This window comes from Periplaneta americana, chromosome 8 (genome assembly GCF_040183065.1).
Source record: "Periplaneta americana isolate PAMFEO1 chromosome 8, P.americana_PAMFEO1_priV1, whole genome shotgun sequence".
Lineage (NCBI taxonomy): Eukaryota > Metazoa > Arthropoda > Insecta > Blattodea > Blattidae > Periplaneta > Periplaneta americana.
In genome coordinates, this window is record NC_091124.1 from 142,168,645 (window position 1) to 142,191,060 (window position 22,416).

A 22,416-nucleotide genomic window follows, 5' to 3' on the forward strand; every position below is an offset into this window, starting at 1 on the left:
TTAACACTTTAATTGTACATTTTGAAGAGCTTTGTAATATTTAAGTAGGAAGCCAAATAAAGTCTCTGACTTTTACTTCTATTGTAATGTGATTCCCTTGCTCTTTCTTATAGTAGGTTATTTTACGATGGTCTATCAACATCTGAGGTTATTTAGCATCTGTATGAAGTAAAGGTGATAATGCCGGTGAAATGAGTCCGGGGTCCAGCACCGATAGTTATCCAGCATTTGCTCATATAGGGTTGAGGGAAAACCCTGGAAAAAACCTCAACCAGGTAACTTGCCCTGAATGGGAATCAAACCCGGGCCATCTGGTTTCGCGGCCAGACGTGCTCACCGTTACTCCAGGTGTGGAGATAAATTACACTACTTCCCTGTTCTTAGCTACATATAATGCTCTCTTTTGGGCACCACCTCTCCTCTCTCTGATTCCCTTACTGCTCTTAATAGATTTTGCTATTGAACATACCTTGATAATCACAATGTTATAAAACAGCGAGAAACTCAATAATGGTGGCAAGATACAGCATGCTGGCCAACGCTGTCCATTTAAGATTTTAACTAATGGAAGTTGTACATAATACGATTTGATCCGACACATCATGGGAGTTGTACATAATACGATTTGATTCAACACATAATTTTCATCATAGAAAAAAGGCGGGAAAGAATATGAATTGCTCCAATATGAGATCAGGGTCTTAAAGAATACATCTCAGCTAAGCGAAATCGCTTCAAACTAAATTTCGACCGAGGATGTATTTAATACGATTTGAAACGACACTCCACAAATGTCACATATCACTGTTAACTAATCCTGTCCAATTATTGTTGTTTAATTTTATGATATTCATTATTCTCAAATCACAGTAAATGCTGTGCTATAAAACCTAACGTAAAAACTGAACACAGAATTGTTAGTGGCAAAAAGTATTTCTTGGTTTATTTATGTTTTCACAGATAACTGTCAAAGAACAAGTAAACATGAACCATGTATTGCATCATCTCTTCCATATTACAATATTTATTAAGAACTAACTGAATTATGAGGACGAGAGTTCGTTCTTATGCATATAATCACCTTTTTATACTTCAATATTTTACATGGAATTAAAATTTACTCAATTTTACATGGAATTAAAATTTACTCATCATTTGTAAGAAGAGGAAATTCATAGTGAAACATAGTGGAACATGTGTTGCCAGCAAATAGCTGGATACACTATGAAGATAGAAGAAAATTTACTCACTTTCAATGATTCAATATGAGCTAATAACATACCAAAACATCAGTTCGTAAATCAACAAGAAATTTAACACCTCTCTCCAGACGACCCATATGGATGAACAGCCATGAGTATTGGGGCGTCAGAAGGTTCTTGAGCCGTTCTTCTCCTTTCATAACTTGCCGTCTATCACACTCATCTTCATGCAACTATTGTAGAGATAAAAGTTAACATTATTGAACTCTTATCAATATACACAAGCAATTAAGGTCACATATTATTTATATAATTAAATCTAAATGAAGGGTCCAGGAGAAAAACACATTTAGTCCAAATTTAGTAATTTTTATATTTTAATTGAATCTGACAGTTAAAGTTACACAGGGGAAAAACTCGCTTGGTTCCACATTATAAGCATATTAAGGAAAGGTTTACACAGGAAGAAACTGTCACTTCTGCAAGTCTGTAAACACTCTCCCGAAAAATTTGCAAAAATGACTAAACGTATTTTTCCCCTGGACCCTTCAAATATTTAAAGAAATTGTTACAATATTTCAGGTTATCAGATTAAGGCAGTGTTATATCTCCTACACTAAAATGAAAGCTTTATAAGTTATTATTATTATTATTATTATTATTATTATTATTATTATTATTATTATTATAAGTGTCTTAGACCTACATGGTGATAGTAAATCCAATCCTTAGCTGTCATCTCTACATTGCTTCTTTATAACTTTAATAATAAAAATATGTTGTTGTTGTTGTTTTCTAATGCCAGGCGTTTGACAATAAAGTCATTTGACCTCTTGCACTCCAATATTTTTCAAAGATATTATCATGTCCAGCCAATGAAGCACAGATTTTGAGGTGTTCCGAATCCATTTCTTGGTTTGAGTTGCACAATGGGCAGTTAGGGGACTGATATATTCCAATTCTATGCAGATGTTTAGCCAAACAATCATGGCCTGTTGCCAATCTAAATGCAGCTACAGACGATTTTCGTGGTAAATCGGGAATTAACTGTGGATTTTGATGCAGAGAGTTCCATTTTTTCCCTTGGGATTGTGTTATCAAATTTTGTTTGTTGAAGTTAAGTATGTAGATTTAATAAATCTCTTCACAGAGTAATACGTAGATTTAGTAACAGGTCTGTAAGTAGAAGTGCTGCCCTTCTTTGCTAAAGCATCCACATTCTCGTTTCCCAGGATTCCACAATGGGATGGTATCCATTGGAATACAATTCTTTTATTGAGTGATATTAATTGAGAGAGCATTTTAGTTATTTCTGCTGTTTGAGATGAAGGTGTGTGTTTAGAGACGATTGATAGAATAGCTGCTTTGGAGTCTGACAATATAACTGCATTCCTAAATTTATTGATGTGGCATAGAAGATTCCTGAGACATTCACTTATTGCAATGATTTCACCATCAAAACTTGTTGTTCTATATCCAAGTGATCTATAAAGTGAGAAGAGACAGCATGTAACACCTGCACCGGCACCTTGTTCTCTGGAGATCAAGGATCCGTCGGTGTATAAATGAAGCCAGTTTTGTGGAGGGTACCTAATATTAATTGTCTCTAAAGACAATTGTTTCAGTATTTCAGTGTTTACTTGTGATTTCAGTATTTCTTCTGTTAAATTTAGATTATATTCTATATTTTTATTTATTTATTTAAACGATAACAGCTCCCTGTATTAACAGGCTGTCACAAAGACAGAGCATATTGTGCAATAGACAGTTGGAAGTATAAATAATATATATATATACAGTATGTTTAAGTTGAAGGGAGTCTTACAACAATGACAAGAAATGACTGAATAAATAAGTAGCTACTAATTTTTTCTCGTTGCCAAACTTTCAGAACGGCCTCGAGGTTCACTCAGCCTCCTATAAAATTGAGTACTGGGTCTTTCCCGGGGGTAAAAGGCAGTCAGAGAGTGGTGCTGACCGCACCACCTCATTCTAGTGCCGGGGTCATGGAAAGCATGGGGCTCTACCTCCATGCCCCCCAAGGCCTTCATGGCATGTTATGGGGATACCTTTACCTTTCACCTTTTTACTAATTAATTAGTTGAAGATCATTGTTGACCATATAGATGATTAAAGGGTTTGGTTTAATTTGTAAGTTTTCTTTTAAATTCGGGATATTGATTTTCTGTTTTAATTCATGAACAATGGATATGAAACTTTTTTGAGTTTTCAATCTACAGAGAGGACTGTATGAATGCCAATTGTTTCCTAATAATCTGATAAGTTTTTCATATTGAATCAGTGCTTTTTCTTCTATTGTCATTTTGATGCTGTTAATATTAGTGAGGAATCTCATAGAATCTATTGGCGTTGTTTTGATTCCACCAGTAATGAGTCTGAGAGCTTGGTTTTGAACATATTCTATGTCGTTTATGAAAGGTGAAGTAATTAAAATTTCTCTGCAGTACGTCAGCACTGGCTGTATAAACATTTTGTATGTAGTGTTCAAACTATTCCTAGAGCATCCCCATTTCTTTCCTGCTAGTCTTTTTAGAAGGGAGAATCTTTTACGAGCTTTTTCAGAAATGTATTTCAAATGGTTGCTCCATGTTAACTTACTATCGAAAATAACTCCAAGATATTTGGATTCATAAGTCCTAGGAAGGTGTTGGCCATTGTATTGGATATTGAATTCTCTTTCTTTTTTACCAAGTGAAAATATTTGGTAGTTACTTTTGCTTAAATTGAGTGTCATCATTTTGATGTATTCCATTCATGTAGTTGATTTAGAGCTTTAAGAGCAGAATTTTGAATTTTGTCTCTATGTCTGTAAGATCCGGAAGTCCACAAAACTATATCATCTGCAAATAGTGCTGTTTTCATGTTTGATTCCTCTAATAGGGAGGGTAAGTCATTTATATAAATATTGAATAAAGTTGTGCTGAGGACAGCGCCCTGAGGTAGACCTCGATATGTTTGTCTGTAACTAGAAAGTGAATTATTGAATTTAGTGGCAATGAATCTTTGACTAAGGAATTCTGATATCCATCTGAACATATTGCTGGAGATACCTAATTTCTGGAGTTTTAGTAATAATTTATTTCTCCAAACAGGGTCATATGCTAACTGAAAGTCAATAAATATTGCCAAGGTATCTTCTTTCTTGTTAAAACTGTCTTTTATTTCTTGGCCGAGGCATATGACTTGTTCATTGGTAGAGTGTAGTTGTCGAAAGCGGCTTGTCTTGGTGATAAAAGATTTTGGGATTCTAAATACCAAGTTAATCTGTTGGAGATCATGGACTCCATGGTTTTTGCTAACATGCTTAATAGTGCTATTGGTCGATAACTATTAACATCATGAGCAGTTTTGCCTTTTTTTTTTTGTGAATTGGTACAATGATTGCTTTTTTCCAAGCTGCAGGAATTGAGGTGTTCCATGATAAATTGAAAATGGATAAAAGTACAGACTTGGCTTTTTCCCCCAGATGTTTAAAAAATTCGGAATGAATGTTGTCGGGGCCAGGAGATTTCTTGGTTTTTAAATTTTGTATAGCTAGAGTTAATTCTTTGGAAATAAAATTTTGATGAAATATTTCAGGTTTTGTACTAGTAATATTGTTTTTATTATTTTTATGTAATTCTCTTTTGATAAATTTGTCAGTTTTTTTGATATTGGGATGTAATCTGTGAGAGTTTGAGTAGTGTTTATTAAATGCGTTTGCTATATCTCTACTATCTGTTAGTCTTTTGTTATTATGAATAATAGGTTGGCTAGTATTTTCCTGTGTATTGGAAATATTCTTCAGAAATTTATATGTTTTAGCGCTATCGGTTCTGTAATTAATATTTTCAATAAATTTATTGAAACTGTTCTTTTTTGCTGTTATGATTGCTTTTTTAAGAATGGCAGTCTTCTTCCTCCAATCTTGAGTATCTTCTGGTGTTTTGCTATGTTCTGCTTTGGTTCTTGCTTTATCTCTATCTTGTTTCAATAAATTCAGGTTTCCTGTTCAGAATGGGGTGTATTTTTTTGGTTTGCCTCGTGGAATGTGCTTTTTGCAATTTTAAGAACAGATTCACAGAAATATTTGTTCAATCTATCTGAGTTTGTATTTTCCATTAGTGGTGTGTTGAGCTTGAGGTGTTCGGGTTCTGTTGTAAATAGTTTCCAATTCGCTTTCTTAAAGTTCCATGTTGTTTTGTTATTGTAGGGTTCTTTTCTTCGGTTTTGGTGGAGATGGATAGAAGCAATGATGACTCTATGGCCAGATCCAGGGTCTTCAATTATTTTTTTTTTGGTTTCGTGATGGATATCTGATGTTACTAGTAATAAGTCTGGATTTGTACCAGAACCAGAATAATGAATGAAAGTAGGGAGATCTTCTTTTCTGTAGACAAGGTCTGCGGTTGTAGTATTTAGGAGGTCCATGATCATTTTTCCAGGTTGGTTTACATTATCGTAGCCCCAAAGTTGGGAGTGGGCGTTAAAGTCACCAATTATGATAGTTTTAGGTTGTATATCAAACAAAGTTAGATCAAGGGGATTATTAGGTGGGTTATAGGCACTGTAGATTTTGAAATGTTGTTGATTTTTCCATACTTCAATTCTTATTAGTTCTAATTTGTCTTGATTATCCATTTCTTTTATGATTTGAAAATTTGTAATTAATTTCTTTGATGTACCTGCGAGAATTCCACTACTGATCTGTCTACCTTTGGGTAACAGTTTCATATTAAAACCTTTAAAATTAAAATATTTTAATTGGTCAGCATTAAGGTTTGCTTCTTGAATAAGGAAGATATCTATATTATTATCTGAGAGTATATTGGCTAGTTCAATCTTCTTGGCTGATGTTAAATAAATAAAAATATTCTTAAATAAATAAAAATATTCTTAATATTTTATCATTCAACAATTTTTAACGACTTAACCAAATTACAATATGAATGTAACAAATTTTATAAAGGTGGAATAAGCTAGTTAAAATTTCCTTGAGCAATAATATAAGAATAGGACGTATTTTGGGTCGTCATAGCTGACAGTTCACTTCTATTTTGTAATTTTGCATTTACAACAAGCAAATACAAATACAATATTTGTTAGTAGATTATTGAAGCATAAACACAATAGTAACCTGTCTATAGTCTTCAGAAGTTAAAACTAGTAATATACTGAGTTCTAAAATTATAAATTTGTATAAATAAAATAATGTATATAAGTAAAATGAAAACTACTGAATATGCAAGTAATAAAAAAAGGTAAAGAAGCATTTCCACAACATACGCAATTATATATAATTACAATATTATAAATAAGAAGTACCACTGATTATTTAAACTCTATTGTAATACAGTATTATAAATAAAGGTCTATTTCTTTAATGATTATAGATCGTTTCAGACGGATTTTTCTCCAAAAATTCACAATTACATCCAATTTTATATTAATATTTCAACAAATAATTCAAATAATAAATTAAATTCATATTCACTTAATAACATAAGCACGTATGTGGTGGCAATGATGGTGGTGATGGTGGTGGAGAAATGGATAAAGCAGGAGAAACAGAAGTACTACCCACGAAAATTTGTTACAAACACAGTCATTATCCACCACAAATCGCACTTGAACTCATCAGGAATTTAACCCGAGTTTATGACAGGAAAAGACAACACTGATAATGTTGCACTTCCCGTGTATAAAAAAAATACAAAACTCAAGTCTTACCTCAAGAGAGACGAGTGATTTTGCCGCTTTACATACCATCTGATGATCAACTGCATGTTCACAAGCTAATACTTTCAAAAAACCATCTCTATGTGGCTTCAATAGGTATTTATAAGCAGCACACAAAGTTTTTACTTTACTCTGAAATACAACACAAACATTGAATCAATAATATTAAATTGATGATTAATTGATTAAAACTTATTATTTCAATGTACCGAGGTACATATGATATTTCCATACTCTTTCATCGTATGATTAAAACTACTCACAATGAAAATATGGAAACAAGCGACATTGTGACACATATATTTAATTACGTTATAAAATAATAAAAGTGGCATGATTTATAATTTTCATTAGGCCTATACATGCACAATGTTTATAATTTAAATGTTTGCCATACATACGATTTTTCACATCTCGTCTAACCAGCCAGGGACAGACCAGCAAAGTGCGGGTTATACTAATGCTGCTAATCTGTCGAAAATATTTACTCGGAGCTCGACCACTGTAATGTGTGCACACGCATACGCACACCCAGGCACACGCACACGCACACACACACACGCACGCACACAAAATTATTAAATTAATCTTCGGGCCGAGCAAAATCAAACGAAAAATAGTTATCAGTATAGTATCTACTGCAAACCCTGAAGATCTTCATAATTTTTTTACTGTGAATAATATTTCACTCTTGTTATAATTTAATGAAATGGTAAAGAGACGTCTGAGAGTAAAACAGGAGACTCAATCAATTTACAGAATGTCTGCAATTATTTAAAATGTCACGAGTATCTAGATTAAATTCAGACAACCAAAATTTAAATGTTCTTACAGTTTGTTACTATCAGGTTCACTTGCATTTTTGTATACCTGCAATGAAAACACAAATGTATATACTAGGGCATATCGAAAAAGACCCAACATTTTTTTTTCCGAAATTCAAAATTTACATAACGGTGTCAACATTTCGCACAAAAAATTTGACTTCCTAGACGCACTTTTAACTGACCCTCAGAGAGGTTCTTTTCGATTATCTTTTTTTTTTTCAACATACGCATGTTTGCAGGTCTTCGGTTGATGCAGACTGCTATGATTTGTTATTATTGAGATATAAAATAAAAGGAATATTATTTTTAATTTCCAAGAGATAGCAGGAATGCAAAATAAAAGGTAGGTCTACAAATATGTTACAGGCTGCATGAACCCAAAACTCACCATAGGGAGATGGCTGCTAACGAATTCCATGCACCTACCCACCGACTACTATTTGTTTATTACATTTTTATATCCACTTTGCTCTCTGGAAAAATAATCTGCCTCCTTTTTCTCACAAGATTAGAGTAGCTTTCTTGTATTTAGTATGGACCAGATAAAAGTATCTCTCTTTTTCATCCCAAGCATCACTGACTGTCTTTGCAAGTCTCTCGACCGATTGTGTGTGTCATGGGAAACGAACAATTTTTTTTTCAGCAAATTCCTGATTATACACCATACTCTGCAAATCTTCAGTACTTAAATAACGGTGGTTCTGGTGTAATGAATTTCATAAGAATGACAAAATATGAGTTCTTACTGCGCATTCGGTCCTTAACTTCATTAGACATTATTATACACTCAATTTTTCTTATATGTATTATTATTTGATTCTATTTGCATTTTATATTTATTCATTTGTATTAATTGTGTCAATCTAACCTGGCTCTCTTCAGTAAATAATTTGCACAACTGCACTTCATTTAATTCTTCCTCATTCTTCTTATGTTTCAAGGTGTTTTTCACATCCATTGCTGGGAGGTGTTTCAGTAAACTTAGTGTTTAGTCTTTAATTCTGAATGACATGTCTAACAAATTTCTCGTGTTTATCCATATGTTAAGGAAACAGGTTTTTGCATACAGGTACCCTCTGGTCATTGATCTTAAAACTGTAATCGTGGGTAACATTCCTTTAATTTTAAACTATTTTCCTTTCTAGGTCTGATGATTTTTACTTTTTACATATTTTGCGACAAATGCAACCCTTTCATCATGAGTACCAAGCCCACAGTTTTCTGAAAAAATATTTCTTTCTAATTATCATTTTTCAGAACCAGGATGTATTAAGTGGTTTCATTTTCCTTGCATGTACTTCCTTCCATTAACATTGACGTTTCATAGCCCAATATTTGAAAGAAGTGTTCATTCTATGCACACTGCTTTTGCCCAAGGATGTTGTGAAAAACTGGCTTTAGCATTGTCATTGCTCGTAGAAGAAAGCCCAACTTCATCTTTTGAAGGAGTTTATAGTTTGGAGGAACAGTTTCCAAAATGTGCTCATTGCAGAGCTGAATAGTTATGAAAGACTTTAATAATAGCTGTTTTTTTCTTATCCTATACCATATATGAATTCCTCCAGACTGCTTTCACTTTCTGATCCTGGGGTATATGTTTTGTCTTGATTTCTGTCATTATTATAATCCATAATATACATACACCTACATGAGCCTGACTCTTACGGTAGTGGCTAGAAACATTTTCTGTTGTATACTTTTGAATTGTACTCACTTTGCTTACTACCTAATAAATAAGTAAGATCTGACAATAAAGATCTTGGTTTGTTTTGTGATGTTTTCCTCCAATAACAAATTATCTGGCAATTCTCCCTAGTTCAACTGATGGCGATGAAACAGTTATCATCACAGTATTCATCTATAACAAATTTAAATTTCGTAGGAATTCAGTGCATTCAATATCCTTCATGTATGTATTGTTATTATTATTGTTGTGAGGAATGAAATTCGAAGAAAATTATATTGTAGTAGACAAAAAATAACCCATACAGAACCAGTTGCATGTAATAAATAAATATCAGTCACTAAAATCATGATTTTAATTTGATTCTAATGTAAAGCGAGTCAATTGGCCTACTTTATATTAAAAATAGAAATATGTACAGAAAATACTCCTATTAAAAACATTTACCTGCCTTTGTCAACGTGAGCTTGCTGTTGTTCAAGAACTATTTTGTTTCTACTATAGAACATCTTATCACTTTAAATAACCTATTAATGCTATTCTTTCATATTTTAGAATGTAACAACAATGGAAATATAAATCTTACAAGCTTCCTCATTAATACAGTGTTGGCAACTATTAGTTTAAGTACAGAGGCATAAAATTCTTAAGTGATCAACATAACATTTCTCCAGTACATCTTATAGTGATGATACTAAGGGCATATGTCGACATAAACTGTTATACAGACATACGTAAGTGTTCTGCCCTTGGGCAAGTCTTTCACTGCAAACCCAGCATTCTCCAATCTTTCCTATTTCCTGCCTTCCTCTTAGTCTCCGCACATGATCCACATATACCTTAATGTGTTAATACTGTATTAACAAAATGTTAGAAAATAAGACTTAGGCAAATTGACCATGTTACTGTATTATGACTTGTATTCCACCCAGCCACAAGTCCGTAATTTATCAAATGAAAACTGAAGTTTTTCTTTTTAATTGATACCATAAAATGGGGTAAATAGAGACAGTTTTTAACCATTTTTCATATACAGTAGAACCTCTATTATCCGTGGTAATGAAGGGGGTGGACTGAATGGTTAATAAAAAAAAATCGGATAATCCGTATCATGAAATATTTTCATAAGTCCATACTACAGTTTCATAATTTCCTCCATAGTGCTGTGTTCAGCATGCTAGATAGTGAATCAAAAGTTCACTATTTTAATTCTGGTTGTCAACAACGGATTTATAAGGACCAAGGAAATTCTTTATGATGGTTGTTTGCGGAAGGATAGGAATAGTAGAGGGCTCCTGTTGTAGATCTACATACGTTATACACTTTATTATTATTTTTCATTAAATCGCGCACAGTTGTAACGCCAATCACGTATTCTGATGCGACATGAGCTACGGTTTCTCTTTTCCCAAACCTCTCAATTATTTGCATTTTTATTTCGATACTTAGCAAAACACTTTTGACACCCGTGAAAGATATTTTTGCATAGAAGTTATAAAGTATGGGCATTCGAACAATAGAACAATGCTGAATGCTGCACAGGTTTGCTATATAGCTATTGTGCGGAAGTTCTTGGGACTATTTCTTTGAAAGCAGGTAGTGACTATTTTACAAGTTGGGAAAAACACCTTCAAGTAACTGTTCTTATTGCCTGCAGTAGTACTATGTAAAGATGAAGGTGTGTAATAAAACACCCTAAAAAAATATGTGGGCCTACTAATATAAGGTATAGTACTAAGTTTCTTACATGTTTATTTCCGTAGTAAAGAAAGGAAGGAAGAAAGAAAGAAAGAAAGAAAGAAAGAAAGAAAAGAGCGACAGAAAAACAGTCAGATAATCCGCTGATCAGTTGATAGGGTGACGGATAATCGGGTTCTACTGTATAAATCTAGTAATAATGGAAACTATGTTTATTTTTTACTTTATTTCGAAACATAGGGTATTAATAGACTGCTTTTGCTTACTCTGCTTCCAAAGTGTTACAAGAACATATTTATTTTAGATAGTGAAAAATACAGTGGGACTGCGTTGGTGTTAATACAGCTTCTGTGGATACCTCTTTGTTACTTGTTAGCTTAAACAACAAGTTTAAGACCCCTCACCACGACAAGGTAAGTACCCACGAGGAGGTATCAAATGACCTGGAAATGTACAAAAACTTGGCCAGACATGTTCAAACATTTTTAACAAGAGCCAGAACAGGTCACATTGTCACACAATTGTACCTACACCGATTTCACCTGATAATCCTACTTGTCTGTGGTGTAATAATCATGATCAATCAATCAATCTTCTTAATGTATCCAGCTGTTTGCTGACAACAAAAAGTCCACTATATTCCACTGTAGTCTATTCAGTTGTTTTTCACGAGAAAGGAGGGGTATTGTGACCAGTGTTCATTATAGATGCCTGTTGCTAGTAGCCAGAGGTGGGGTGTAGTCAATATATACTGCAGGGCTGTGTCTTCTGCAACTGGTACTGATGATTTTAATTTATTTCTTTTGTGGTTTATGGATGGACAGTATAGAAGAATGTGTTTCAGATCCTCATCATGATTATTACACCACAGACAAGTAGGATTATCAGAAATGTGAAATCGGTGTAGGTACAATTGTGTGACAATGTGACCTGTTCTGGCTCTTGTTAAAAATGTTTGAACATGTCTGGGCAAGTTTTTGTACATTTCCAGGTCATTTGGTTTCTTTTGTACAGACTGTAAAATTTTTCCTTTGTCAGAAGAGAGCCAATTGTTGATCCATAGGTTTATAAAATGAGACTTTACTGAAGCAAAAGCACTGGATAGAGATATCACTTGAAGAGATCTTGGTTGCAAATATGTTGCCTGTTTTGCAATATTATCGACTTTCTTGTTTCCAGGTATACCACAATGACTAGGTATCCAATGAAATGTTATTCCCTTTTTTAGTTTTTTTAGTTTACTTAGTTGTTTCTGAATTGGAATAATTCTATGTGCGTATAGGTTTGATACATATTTAATTATATTATATACAGCCCCCTTGGAGTCGATAAGTATGCAAATAGATTTTTAAAAAATTTGAGCAACACACTGAAGAGCAGCATCAATAACTAGCAATTCAGTGTCAAGACTGGAGGACGATGAACATGGTATGAAATAACTTTCTTGATATTTTGGAATATAATATCCTGCTCCTATGTCCCATTATTAGGATTTAGAACTCCATCTGTATAAATTTGAAGATGATCCTTATATGTGCTGCAGAGTAATTCCATGGCATCTAACTTAAGAATGTATGGAGGATCATTTTTGGAATGATTTCCTGGAATTTGTATGCTATGTTCTGGAATCACCCACTTCCATGGAGGAATTTCGTTCACAACTGGAGTTTTAGCAATGAGTGCGTCGGTGATATATACTGGTATTTCTTCTTTGTTTATTTTATAGAAATTATACAGGATATTATCTGACAGTTTGAAGAACATCTGAGATCTGGATGAGGCTTGCAATTTTAAATGTATTTTAGATCCTTTTGTAATACACAGTGTCTGATTGGTTGAATGTTACATTCAATTTCTAGGGCAACAGTTGAAGTGGTTTTTGGTACTCCTAGGCATAATCTTAAGGCTGAGTTTTGAAGAACAGATATTTTTTGTAGATGAGTTGCTGATGCTCCTCCACATATTTCACATCCATAGGTCAATTTTGATCGAATATAAGCATTATAAAACAGACGGATTGTCGTGATATCTGATCCCCATTCCTTATTAGCTATGATCAGGGAAAGGATTTATATGTAAATACATATTTACTTATAAAGCTAATATAATTTATATTTTGCATTATCTTTATGTTTCACAATGTGTAGGGTTGAAAAATCCTACTTTTATTTTCCATATTTTTCCATATTTTAGAGTTTAGTACATATTTTCGTTAATTTCCATATATTTTCCATATTTCATATAAAACAGTCCATATTATATTAGGTTTAACAATAAAACAAAACAAAATTCCATTAACTTTTAAAAATACATTTCAACAATAGAGATTTAAACACATGTTCAGTAATCCCTTTAACATCAGAGTTATTTGAAAATTAGCAGTCCTATCAACAATGGGAAAGTAAGTTACAAAACTGTATTAATTTAATTTAAAATTTTTAACAGACTTCAGTTGTGCAGCTCAACAGTTAAATGCCAGTCAGAGTACACATAGGTTCAGTTTTGTAAATCATACTATAAAGACGGTAAATATGCCAAAAGTACGTCATTCAGTCAATTTAAAATCAAAACTAACAAGTTACATTTCAGAATTTAAAGAAGATGGTTTATCAACTGACAATAAAATATTATTTTGTAATTTGTGTCAGTGTGCAGTATCATCTACACAAAAGTTCCTGGTGCAACAACACATTACAACTAGTAAACATCAGGCCAACAAACAACTAAATTCCAAGCAGAGACAATTGTTTTTAACACAACCAACAACATCGAATGTAAGATCTGAGTTTAACATCGACCTGTGCCGTTCTCTCATCTCTGCTGATATTCCTCTCTACAAACTAAAGAATAAGGTCTTCAGGGAATTCCTTGAAAAATATACTCAACATACAATCCCGGATGAGTCAACACTTAGGAAGACGTATGCTCCATCCATCTACGATGAGACAATACAGAAGATAAGAGATGAAATTAAAGATAGTTCAATTTGGGTTTCCATTGATGAGACTCCCGACAAAGAAGGTAGACTTGTTGGTAATGTAGTTATCGGTTTGTTAAGTGAACAATATTCTGAACGAATTCTTTTACATTGTGATGTTCTAGAAAAGTGCAATAACAAAACTATAGTTAAACTGTTCAACGAAGCTATGGGTATCCTGTGGCCAAAGGGTATTATGTACGATAATGTGTTATTCTTTATTAGCGATGCTGCCCCTTATATGGTCAAAGCTGGACAAGCATTATCTGTTGTATATCCTAAATTGACTCATTTTACTTGTGTGGCGCATGCATTTCATCGTGTGGCAGAAGTGGTCAGAGACAATTTCCCTAAAGTAGATTTGTTGATTTCATCAGTGAAAAAAGTATTTCTCAAAGCTCCCAGTAGAGTTAACGTGTTGAAAGAAATGTACCCTGAAATTCCATTGCCACCAAAGCCAATTTTAACTAGATGGGGTACATGGCTAGAAGCAGTTGAATATTATGCCGAACATATAGACTCTATTAACAATGTTCTCCTTGCATTGGACTCTGAAGATGCAGTCTCAATTGATACTGCGAAAACAGTTACCTGTGACATAAGTGTGAAGAATGACTTAGCTCACATTCAGCATACATTTTCATGCATCATAAAAACGCTCAAAAGTCTCCAAAATAGGCACCTTTCACTATCTGAAAGTTTTGAAATTATAAATAGTACTGTGGAACAACTGAATCGTGGTAGAGGTAAAGTTGCAGATGCAGTAAGAGCTAAGGTGGACACTGTACTTTCAAAAAACCCTGGATATGAAGAACTACAAAAGGTTGTTGCTGTGATGAGTGGTGAATCAACAGTGAAGATTAACTTGGACTTATCCCCAGCAGACATTGTGAAATTGAATTATGTACCAGTTACTTCTTGTGACGTCGAACGCTCTTTTAGTCAGTATAAATCTATCCTCAGAGACAATAGAAGAAGATTCACTTTTCAGCACTTGAAAGAAATGTTTGTAACCTATTGTTATGGTAACAGACAATAAAAATTGTGTTTTGTTGAAACTACATTGGAAGATAAGGTACGTCCATTATATTTTTTGTTTAGTTTGATTAAAATGTACCAATATTTAACGTACATAGTCATTTTTTTATAATTTTAAGTCCATATTTAATTCCATATTTTGGTAAAAATCCATATTTAATTCCATATTTTGGTAAAAATAACTACATATATATTTACATATTTCATATATTTTTAGTCCATATAAATCCGTTCCCTGGCTATGATCTTCAAGAGACAGACACTGCGAAGCAACATTGGTTAAATGTGTTTTCCATAAAAGTTTTTCAACAAAAATTAATCCTAGGATCTTAGGAGTTGGATTGTAAATAGTAAAATAGTCCCTCAATCGGATCTCCGGGTAGGGACTGCACTGAGAGATGCCAAGAATCGCACTAATAATCATGATGAAGATCTGGAACACATTCTTCTATAGTGCCCATCCATAAACCACAAAAGAAGTAAATTAAAATCATCAGTACCAGTTGCAGAAGACACAAGCCCTGCAGTATATTATATTGACTATAATGAACATTGATCAAAATACCCCTCATTTCTGATGAAAAACAAAAACTGAATAGACTATAGTCGACTATAGTGAACTTTATGTTGTCAGCAAACAGCTAGATACATTAAGAAGATTGATTAATTATATACTAATGTTCAAAATGTGTCTATTCACCCCAAACATGGGATCAATAGGGAAATACTATAAAAATATTGTTTGTTCTTATTGAAACATGTACTGGGGATAATAGGGATATAAAAATCCTTTTTAAAAATACATACTACCATTTTATGAACATGAAATCAATAATACCTACTTAAAGACATGTCTACCCCTCGTGATTGTTGGTTCTTTCAAAATCTGTACCACATTAGATTGATCGAATTTTGTCTGATATGTCCTGTATGTGGAGAATTCGATTATAGTTCTTTGACGATTGTCTGAGAAATGATCCCTTATAAGTTACACCTTCCTTTATCACCTTTACAACTGTCCCAATGAAGTGTTGTAGCATACCCTTAGATTTGTTGATTGCAACTTTCACTCATTCTCCGATTTGAATATTGTGAAATGGGAACTGTTTCCCTGACATCAGCATCAAGTCTTCCTGTTTCACTAGCACGTTCATCAGTTCATCACTACAGGTTTCATTGGTTTCTTCTATTAAATCATGTGCTCGAACACTCCTGCCTGGTGGTTCATTAAGTTTCCCCTTCCTTCCAGATTTGCTCTACTGGTTTTCATTCCCATATCTCAGCTCTTGCAGGAGCTGTGTTAAGCTGTCATTGATATCATCAGCTTCATCTTATCCATTTGGCAAAATTTTTTAAATTTTATTTTCAATGAGAGAATAAATTTCAGCCTCTCTGAACCCTGAACATAATTATGTCAAGGGGGCTCATTGGGTATCCCCACTCTGAACATTTCAAAATGCTTTTTACAAGCATTGTCTTACAATTCGGGAATAGAGTTGTTTAACTTCCTTCATTTTTTTAATGTTCAACTCAACTGGACTTAATTTGTTATATCTCTCGAGTGCGGATTTTGAGACTCCATATCTCTCTGCTGCATTTCGAAGCAACATTCCTCCTTTTATAACATCTAAAGCCTTTTCAAATACATCCTGCGAGACATGCTTGTGGCATTTTCCCCTTGGATTACTTTCGTATTGTCTGCCCATGGTGTCCCTATTCATTCCAACAAAACAATATGAATGACAGTTTTAAGTCTGTTGTTCAAAAGATAATGTTATTATTAATTTTTAATCATATTTTTTCATTCACATAGCCTCAAGAACAACTATATAATTACCTGATTATGGTTTCAGCTATAGTCAAGAAATAGAAATTAATTTGCAGTAGAATTTTCCCACTATATCTGTACTTTGAGAAACAGCAGATGTAACTTAGCATGCCTGCCAACAGCAAATACATCGAAATTCGAAATAATCGACAAGCATACAACATAACAAACAATCCCAGGATTAGGAATGGCTAATTGTTACATGTTTACCCCAAATTTTATAGTAATTATCGTCTGAAATAACATTTTTCCACAATGCTGTCCCTATTCACCCCATTTTACGGTATTGATATTTATTTGTCAGTCAACTTTAAAATTCATGGTTATGGTGGACTTTTACATTTCTGGTTTTCAACCCACCATTACTATAACATATATGCACATATCACCCTTTTGTGTTAATATATTCATTTGTCAAGTATTTCCTGATTACTTCCTATTTTTCTGTTTTAACTGAATTGCTATCTAGTCTTTCTTATCTGTTCTCTTCTCCATTTTGAATCTTGCGTACACTACTTTTAACACTTGAATATACGTAATTGATTAACTAGCGGACTTACTCGTGTTAATTATGTAAGTCTGTGCGGCTTACAGCTGTTTCGGAGGATGGTGTGATGAAGCACCGAAACAGCTGTAAGCCGCACAGATTTACATAATTAACACGAGTAAGTCTGCTAGTTAATCAATTACTTATATTCTCTTCTATTCTGTCTCATACCTAGACTGTCTCCCTTCCATTTCAATTCAAAACTCTGGTTTGTCACAATTCTTTTCACAGTATTCGAGATCGTAAACTTTATCATTAATTTTCAATTTGTCATTATTCATGATTAAAAAATATCCTTTGCTTCTCGCTATTTTCAGATATGGTAACAATAGTTTTCTTCTTTTTCTTACTTCGTAACTAAGATCATTTTCAAAGTCCAACTTTGTTCCCCTCACATTTTTCATTTTACTCACAATCATTTCTTTCGTTCTTAAATTTATAAATTTCACTAAAATTGGCCGAAATTTTCTCTTGTCTACTCTATTAGTTTCTTCTATATGGCCATCTACGTCTACTTCGAAAAGCCCCCAACACAGTCTCTGGATTGCAACGTAAGTTTCTTCTCGATACTTTCTTTCGTCCTCATTTATACCGAAAATTATAAAATTCTTCTTCCTCTGGCTATCTTCTAAATCTCTCATTTCTTTTCCAACTGGTTATTCAACTGTTGTAGCTCTTACATTCTTTTGTTGTTGTTCTCCATATTTGTCTTCAAATTTGTTATTGTCTGACTGAAATCCTGTAGCTGTAGTTTTATTTCCTGATTAATTTTTATGAACCCTAATTTCATTTCTTCTTTAATTACTTCCCTCATCTCTTTGCTCTTCACACTAATTGATCCCAAATTCACTTCATCCCATTATTAATATCATCACTATGACTGCTCCAATCACACGATTTTAATTCTTTCTTCTCACCACTCTTCTGTCTTCTCTCTTCTTTAACTCTTCTTATGCTGAGCTCTCCAATTCTTGATTTGCACACATATAAATCCATACCCATTTTACTTTCGTCTACTGCTGTTCCTGTTGCCTGACGACCCTTTTCACTTTAGCTCAGAGCATGAGCGGTCAAATGTTATGATAGTGCCAACTCACTTGAATGGTACTGCATAAATACATACATGACCTTGGGAGGAAGGGTTGAAAGGGGAGGTAGCAGTAGGTACCAACGAGCACAGAACAGAATAGAGTCGCTGTTTGAATTTTATACTGAAGCCACCAGTATCACACGTTAGCCACCTTGATCCAACCCATCACTGCATTTGCTCTAATAGTGTAGCTGTGTCATTTCTAGTTATTTAGAGTAATATTTTGATAAATATAAATATGCAGAGTTGTGTGATGTATGGCTGAGAAAATAAGGAGCCCTTGGTATGTATGACAGTCTAATGGTATTAAATACGTAAATATCGGATGTTATTGTCGTCATCTGTAATTTATTAATATTTAAATTTAACTTGTATTACAGCTTTTCAAGTATCCTGAGGTCTAAGCTATTCAGACACTTCTTCTTGTCCTTGCAGCACAGTTTGTCCCATCCCACTCTTCAGGGAGGAGAATGTGGACTGCAAACCTTATCATATGTCTGTATCAGAAAGTGGGCAATGTTGTTTATATTTGCAGCCTGATAAACCAAAGGTTCGTTGTATGAGCATTAAACTAATAATGCTATTTAAATTCGCTACTGTGCACACAGCAGGCCTGTTATGTTAATTATAAGTTATTATTTTCAGAAAAGAAGACAAGTAAGATGGAAGTATGTTAAAATGCTTCTCCCTCTACTGTGACAGTTGTAGATAAAGCTGGAATCTCCACTATGTCACTGGAAGCTGATACTGAAAATTAAATTCAGGTTCTGTCAAAGAACAATAAGAACCTTAAGGAAAGAATTATTTTATGTACAAAAAGAATATTAAGACATTGCAACAGTGTAAATGGCGAGTGGTGAAATGAGTGAGTGATTTGAAAGATGTGTTGGAAACTGTGAAACATGAAATCTTGTTTGAATATGAGTTTTGTGATGTTTTGTTCCATTTTAAAGAGTTTTGTATCTCTCCTCAAGAGACATATCAAAGGTGAGAAGCAAAAGAAACAGTGTGATCAAAATCTTAAAGCATTTAAAGTAACAATTAATTTTCTTCCTTCTAAAGCATACAACTTTATAGAGAAGAATTTAATATGATGTCTTTCTCATCTTCGGACTCTACGTAAATGTAGTTGATTGTATAGATAAATAAGATATTCATACACTCAACATAATATAAATAAAAATGTTAATTTTACATGTAATTGTGTGTTTTTTCTACATTTATTATGTTATAGCTCATAGTTCGATCTTTAGAAATCATCCAGTTTGTTAATAAAAATACAGCAGTGGACCCAACCAAGAACAAACAATTTAATAATACTTAAAATGTAAGTAGGCCTAGTTTATATAACTTCGTGGTGCAAAACATGCATTAATGAAGATCAACTTTCGTTTGTTATCTTTCAGAAGTTAAATTTTGATTGTTACTCGATTACCATGAAAAGAAAAATATGTATGTTGCATAAAACTGCAATAAGTGTGTTTAACAGATGTATTATTTATGCTGAGCTCAGTTGTATCAAAATGACGGTGTGAGCATTGGTGCTGGCTTCAGCTGTATGATGTTGTGTAGTACTGATGGGGCAACACTATTCTATTCAGTATTCTTTGGTGGGTATGGTAACTAGAACAGTAGCGGATTATTAATATGCTAAACATCATGAGAACTTAATGTATATTCATTATGTACAACATTAAAATTAATTAATTATAGAAGTTTGAGTAGGCCTAGTATGATAATTATTGCAAATCATTAACTTAAACATATTCAAAATAAGTTACATGTAAATAATCATGAATAATTAAGAGAACCAAAGAAATTGAAATTAAACACAATCATTGTTACTCCAGTATAAAAATAAAGCTATTCTGTACGTCTGTAATAGGGTTCCCATTCATCCCGTTTTTCCCAGGACAGTCCCATTTTCTGACCATATGTCCCGGTGTCCCGACTTTTTTTCAAATGTCCTGCTTTTGAATAGCCTTCCTAAAAATATGGATTACGAAAGTTGTTCTCTTTTCAATAAGTAGCGCTCCTGGTAACTAATTCATAGAACATTATTTCTATTGCAATGTTGGTGATACTTAGAGCAATGCTCTTTTCTTCTCTCTCCATGCTTATGTTGGCAGTATTAGTTATAATTTCCGTTTCTGAGTACATTCAGTATTATAGCATCAGAAGAGAATTCCCATTCATCAAAGGTGCGGATGAAAATGTGGAATGTACATTGTGCAATTCTAGATTTTGCATTTCACATGGTGGTCGGTCAGACATAGTCAACCACGTCTATAAATCTGAGAAATATTTGAATACATCTTAAAATATTATTTTCACTCTTGTTTACAGTACTTATCATAAAGTTGTATAATGATAATGATAAAGATAGGTAGGTAGGTAGGTAGGTAGGTAGGTAGGTAGGTAGGTAGGTAGGTAGGTAGGTAGGTAGGTAGGTAGGTAGGTAGGTAGGTAGGTAGGTAGGTAGGTAGGTAGATAGATAGATAGATAGATAGATAGATAGATAGATAGATAGATAGATAGATAGATAGATAGATAGATAGATAGATAGATAGATAGATAGATTTATTTATTTGTTCTATAATATTCTTACATTTGCTTTATAGCATAGAATAAAGAACATGTCCAATTCTTACGTTTAATAATAAAATGCAATACATATAAAATGCAAATATGAAATATGTACAAAATTAATACCTTAATAACAATAATATTTTATACAATGTAATATGTTTACCATTTAATAGTATTATAATATTTACACAGTACTGTGAAATGTCAAGAATTCATCTACAGAATAGAAAGTGTGAGATATTAAGTAATTGTTTAGTTTTACCTTAAATAATGCAGAGTTTTGGCTATGATTCTTAATGTCTTCAGGAAGACTATTGAACATTTTTATCACCATGTAACGTACTCCCCTTTGAAAGCATGATAAAGTTGATGATGGCGTATGAAAATCATTCCTTCTGCGGGTATTTATACTATGTATGGCTGAGTTAGTTGGAAAATTTTCTTTAAGACATAAGAGGAAATTTATTGTAGAGTATATGTATTGATTTGTTAAGGTTAGAATCTCTAATTTTTTTTAAAATAATCTACACGATTCTCTAGCCTTTGCTCCAACTATTATTCTAATGGCTCTTTTTTGTAATAAGAATATATTTTTACTATCTACAGAATTTCCCCAAAATATTATTCCGTAGGACATAATGGAATGAAAATAGGCAAAATATATTGTCTTTAAGATACTGCTGTTTAGAAATTGTTGTAACGACATAATTGCGAAGCATGCTGAGCTAAGTTTGGGGGTTATTTCTTTGATATGATTTTTCCAATTTATTGTATTATTAATATGCAAACCAAGAAATTTGGTTGTTGATGTTTCTAGTAGAGGTATATTGTTGATAGTTGTGTCCAATGTTTCAGAGATTAAATTTGAAGTGGCTTTAAATTGAATTATGTTAGTTTTATTAATGTTTAATGCTAGTTTATTGGTTGTAAACCAGTTATAAATTTTAAGGAGAATTCTTTCTGTTTTATATTTGAATGTGGCAAAGTTCTTGTCTGTAATTATGATACTTGTGTCATCTGCAAATAGTATAGGATAACCTATTCCTTTTATTATGGGGCCAAGGTCATTTATAAAAATTAGAAAAAGAAGAGGCCCTAATATAGATCCTTGTGAGACCCCTGTATGAACATTTCCCCATGTTGAAGTAGATTTAAAGAAGTTATTAAATGCGTTGATTTCCACTTTTTGTTTTCTGT

General features: G+C 33.1%; 1 protein-coding gene and 1 long non-coding RNA gene across 2 annotated transcripts in view; one reads left to right on the forward strand and one right to left on the reverse strand.

Moving 5' to 3' along the window:
* LOC138705120 (uncharacterized) overlaps nt 1-20,435 on the forward strand; it is a 106,508-nt gene extending 86,073 nt beyond the window's left edge. The window contains exons 3-4 of the long non-coding RNA XR_011333626.1: nt 19,066-19,180; nt 19,276-20,435. This is a non-coding gene — a long non-coding RNA (uncharacterized lncRNA). The remainder of the gene's footprint in view (nt 1-19,065; nt 19,181-19,275) is intronic.
* LOC138705113 (malonyl-CoA decarboxylase, mitochondrial-like) overlaps nt 1-22,416 on the reverse strand; it is a 96,976-nt gene that overhangs the window by 69,493 nt on the left and 5,067 nt on the right. The window contains exons 2-3 of the mRNA XM_069833753.1: nt 6,933-7,073; nt 1,283-1,435 (exon numbers count right to left, since the gene is read on the reverse strand). Of these exons, the coding sequence (XP_069689854.1) occupies nt 1,283-1,435; nt 6,933-7,073 (294 nt within the window). The remainder of the gene's footprint in view (nt 1-1,282; nt 1,436-6,932; nt 7,074-22,416) is intronic.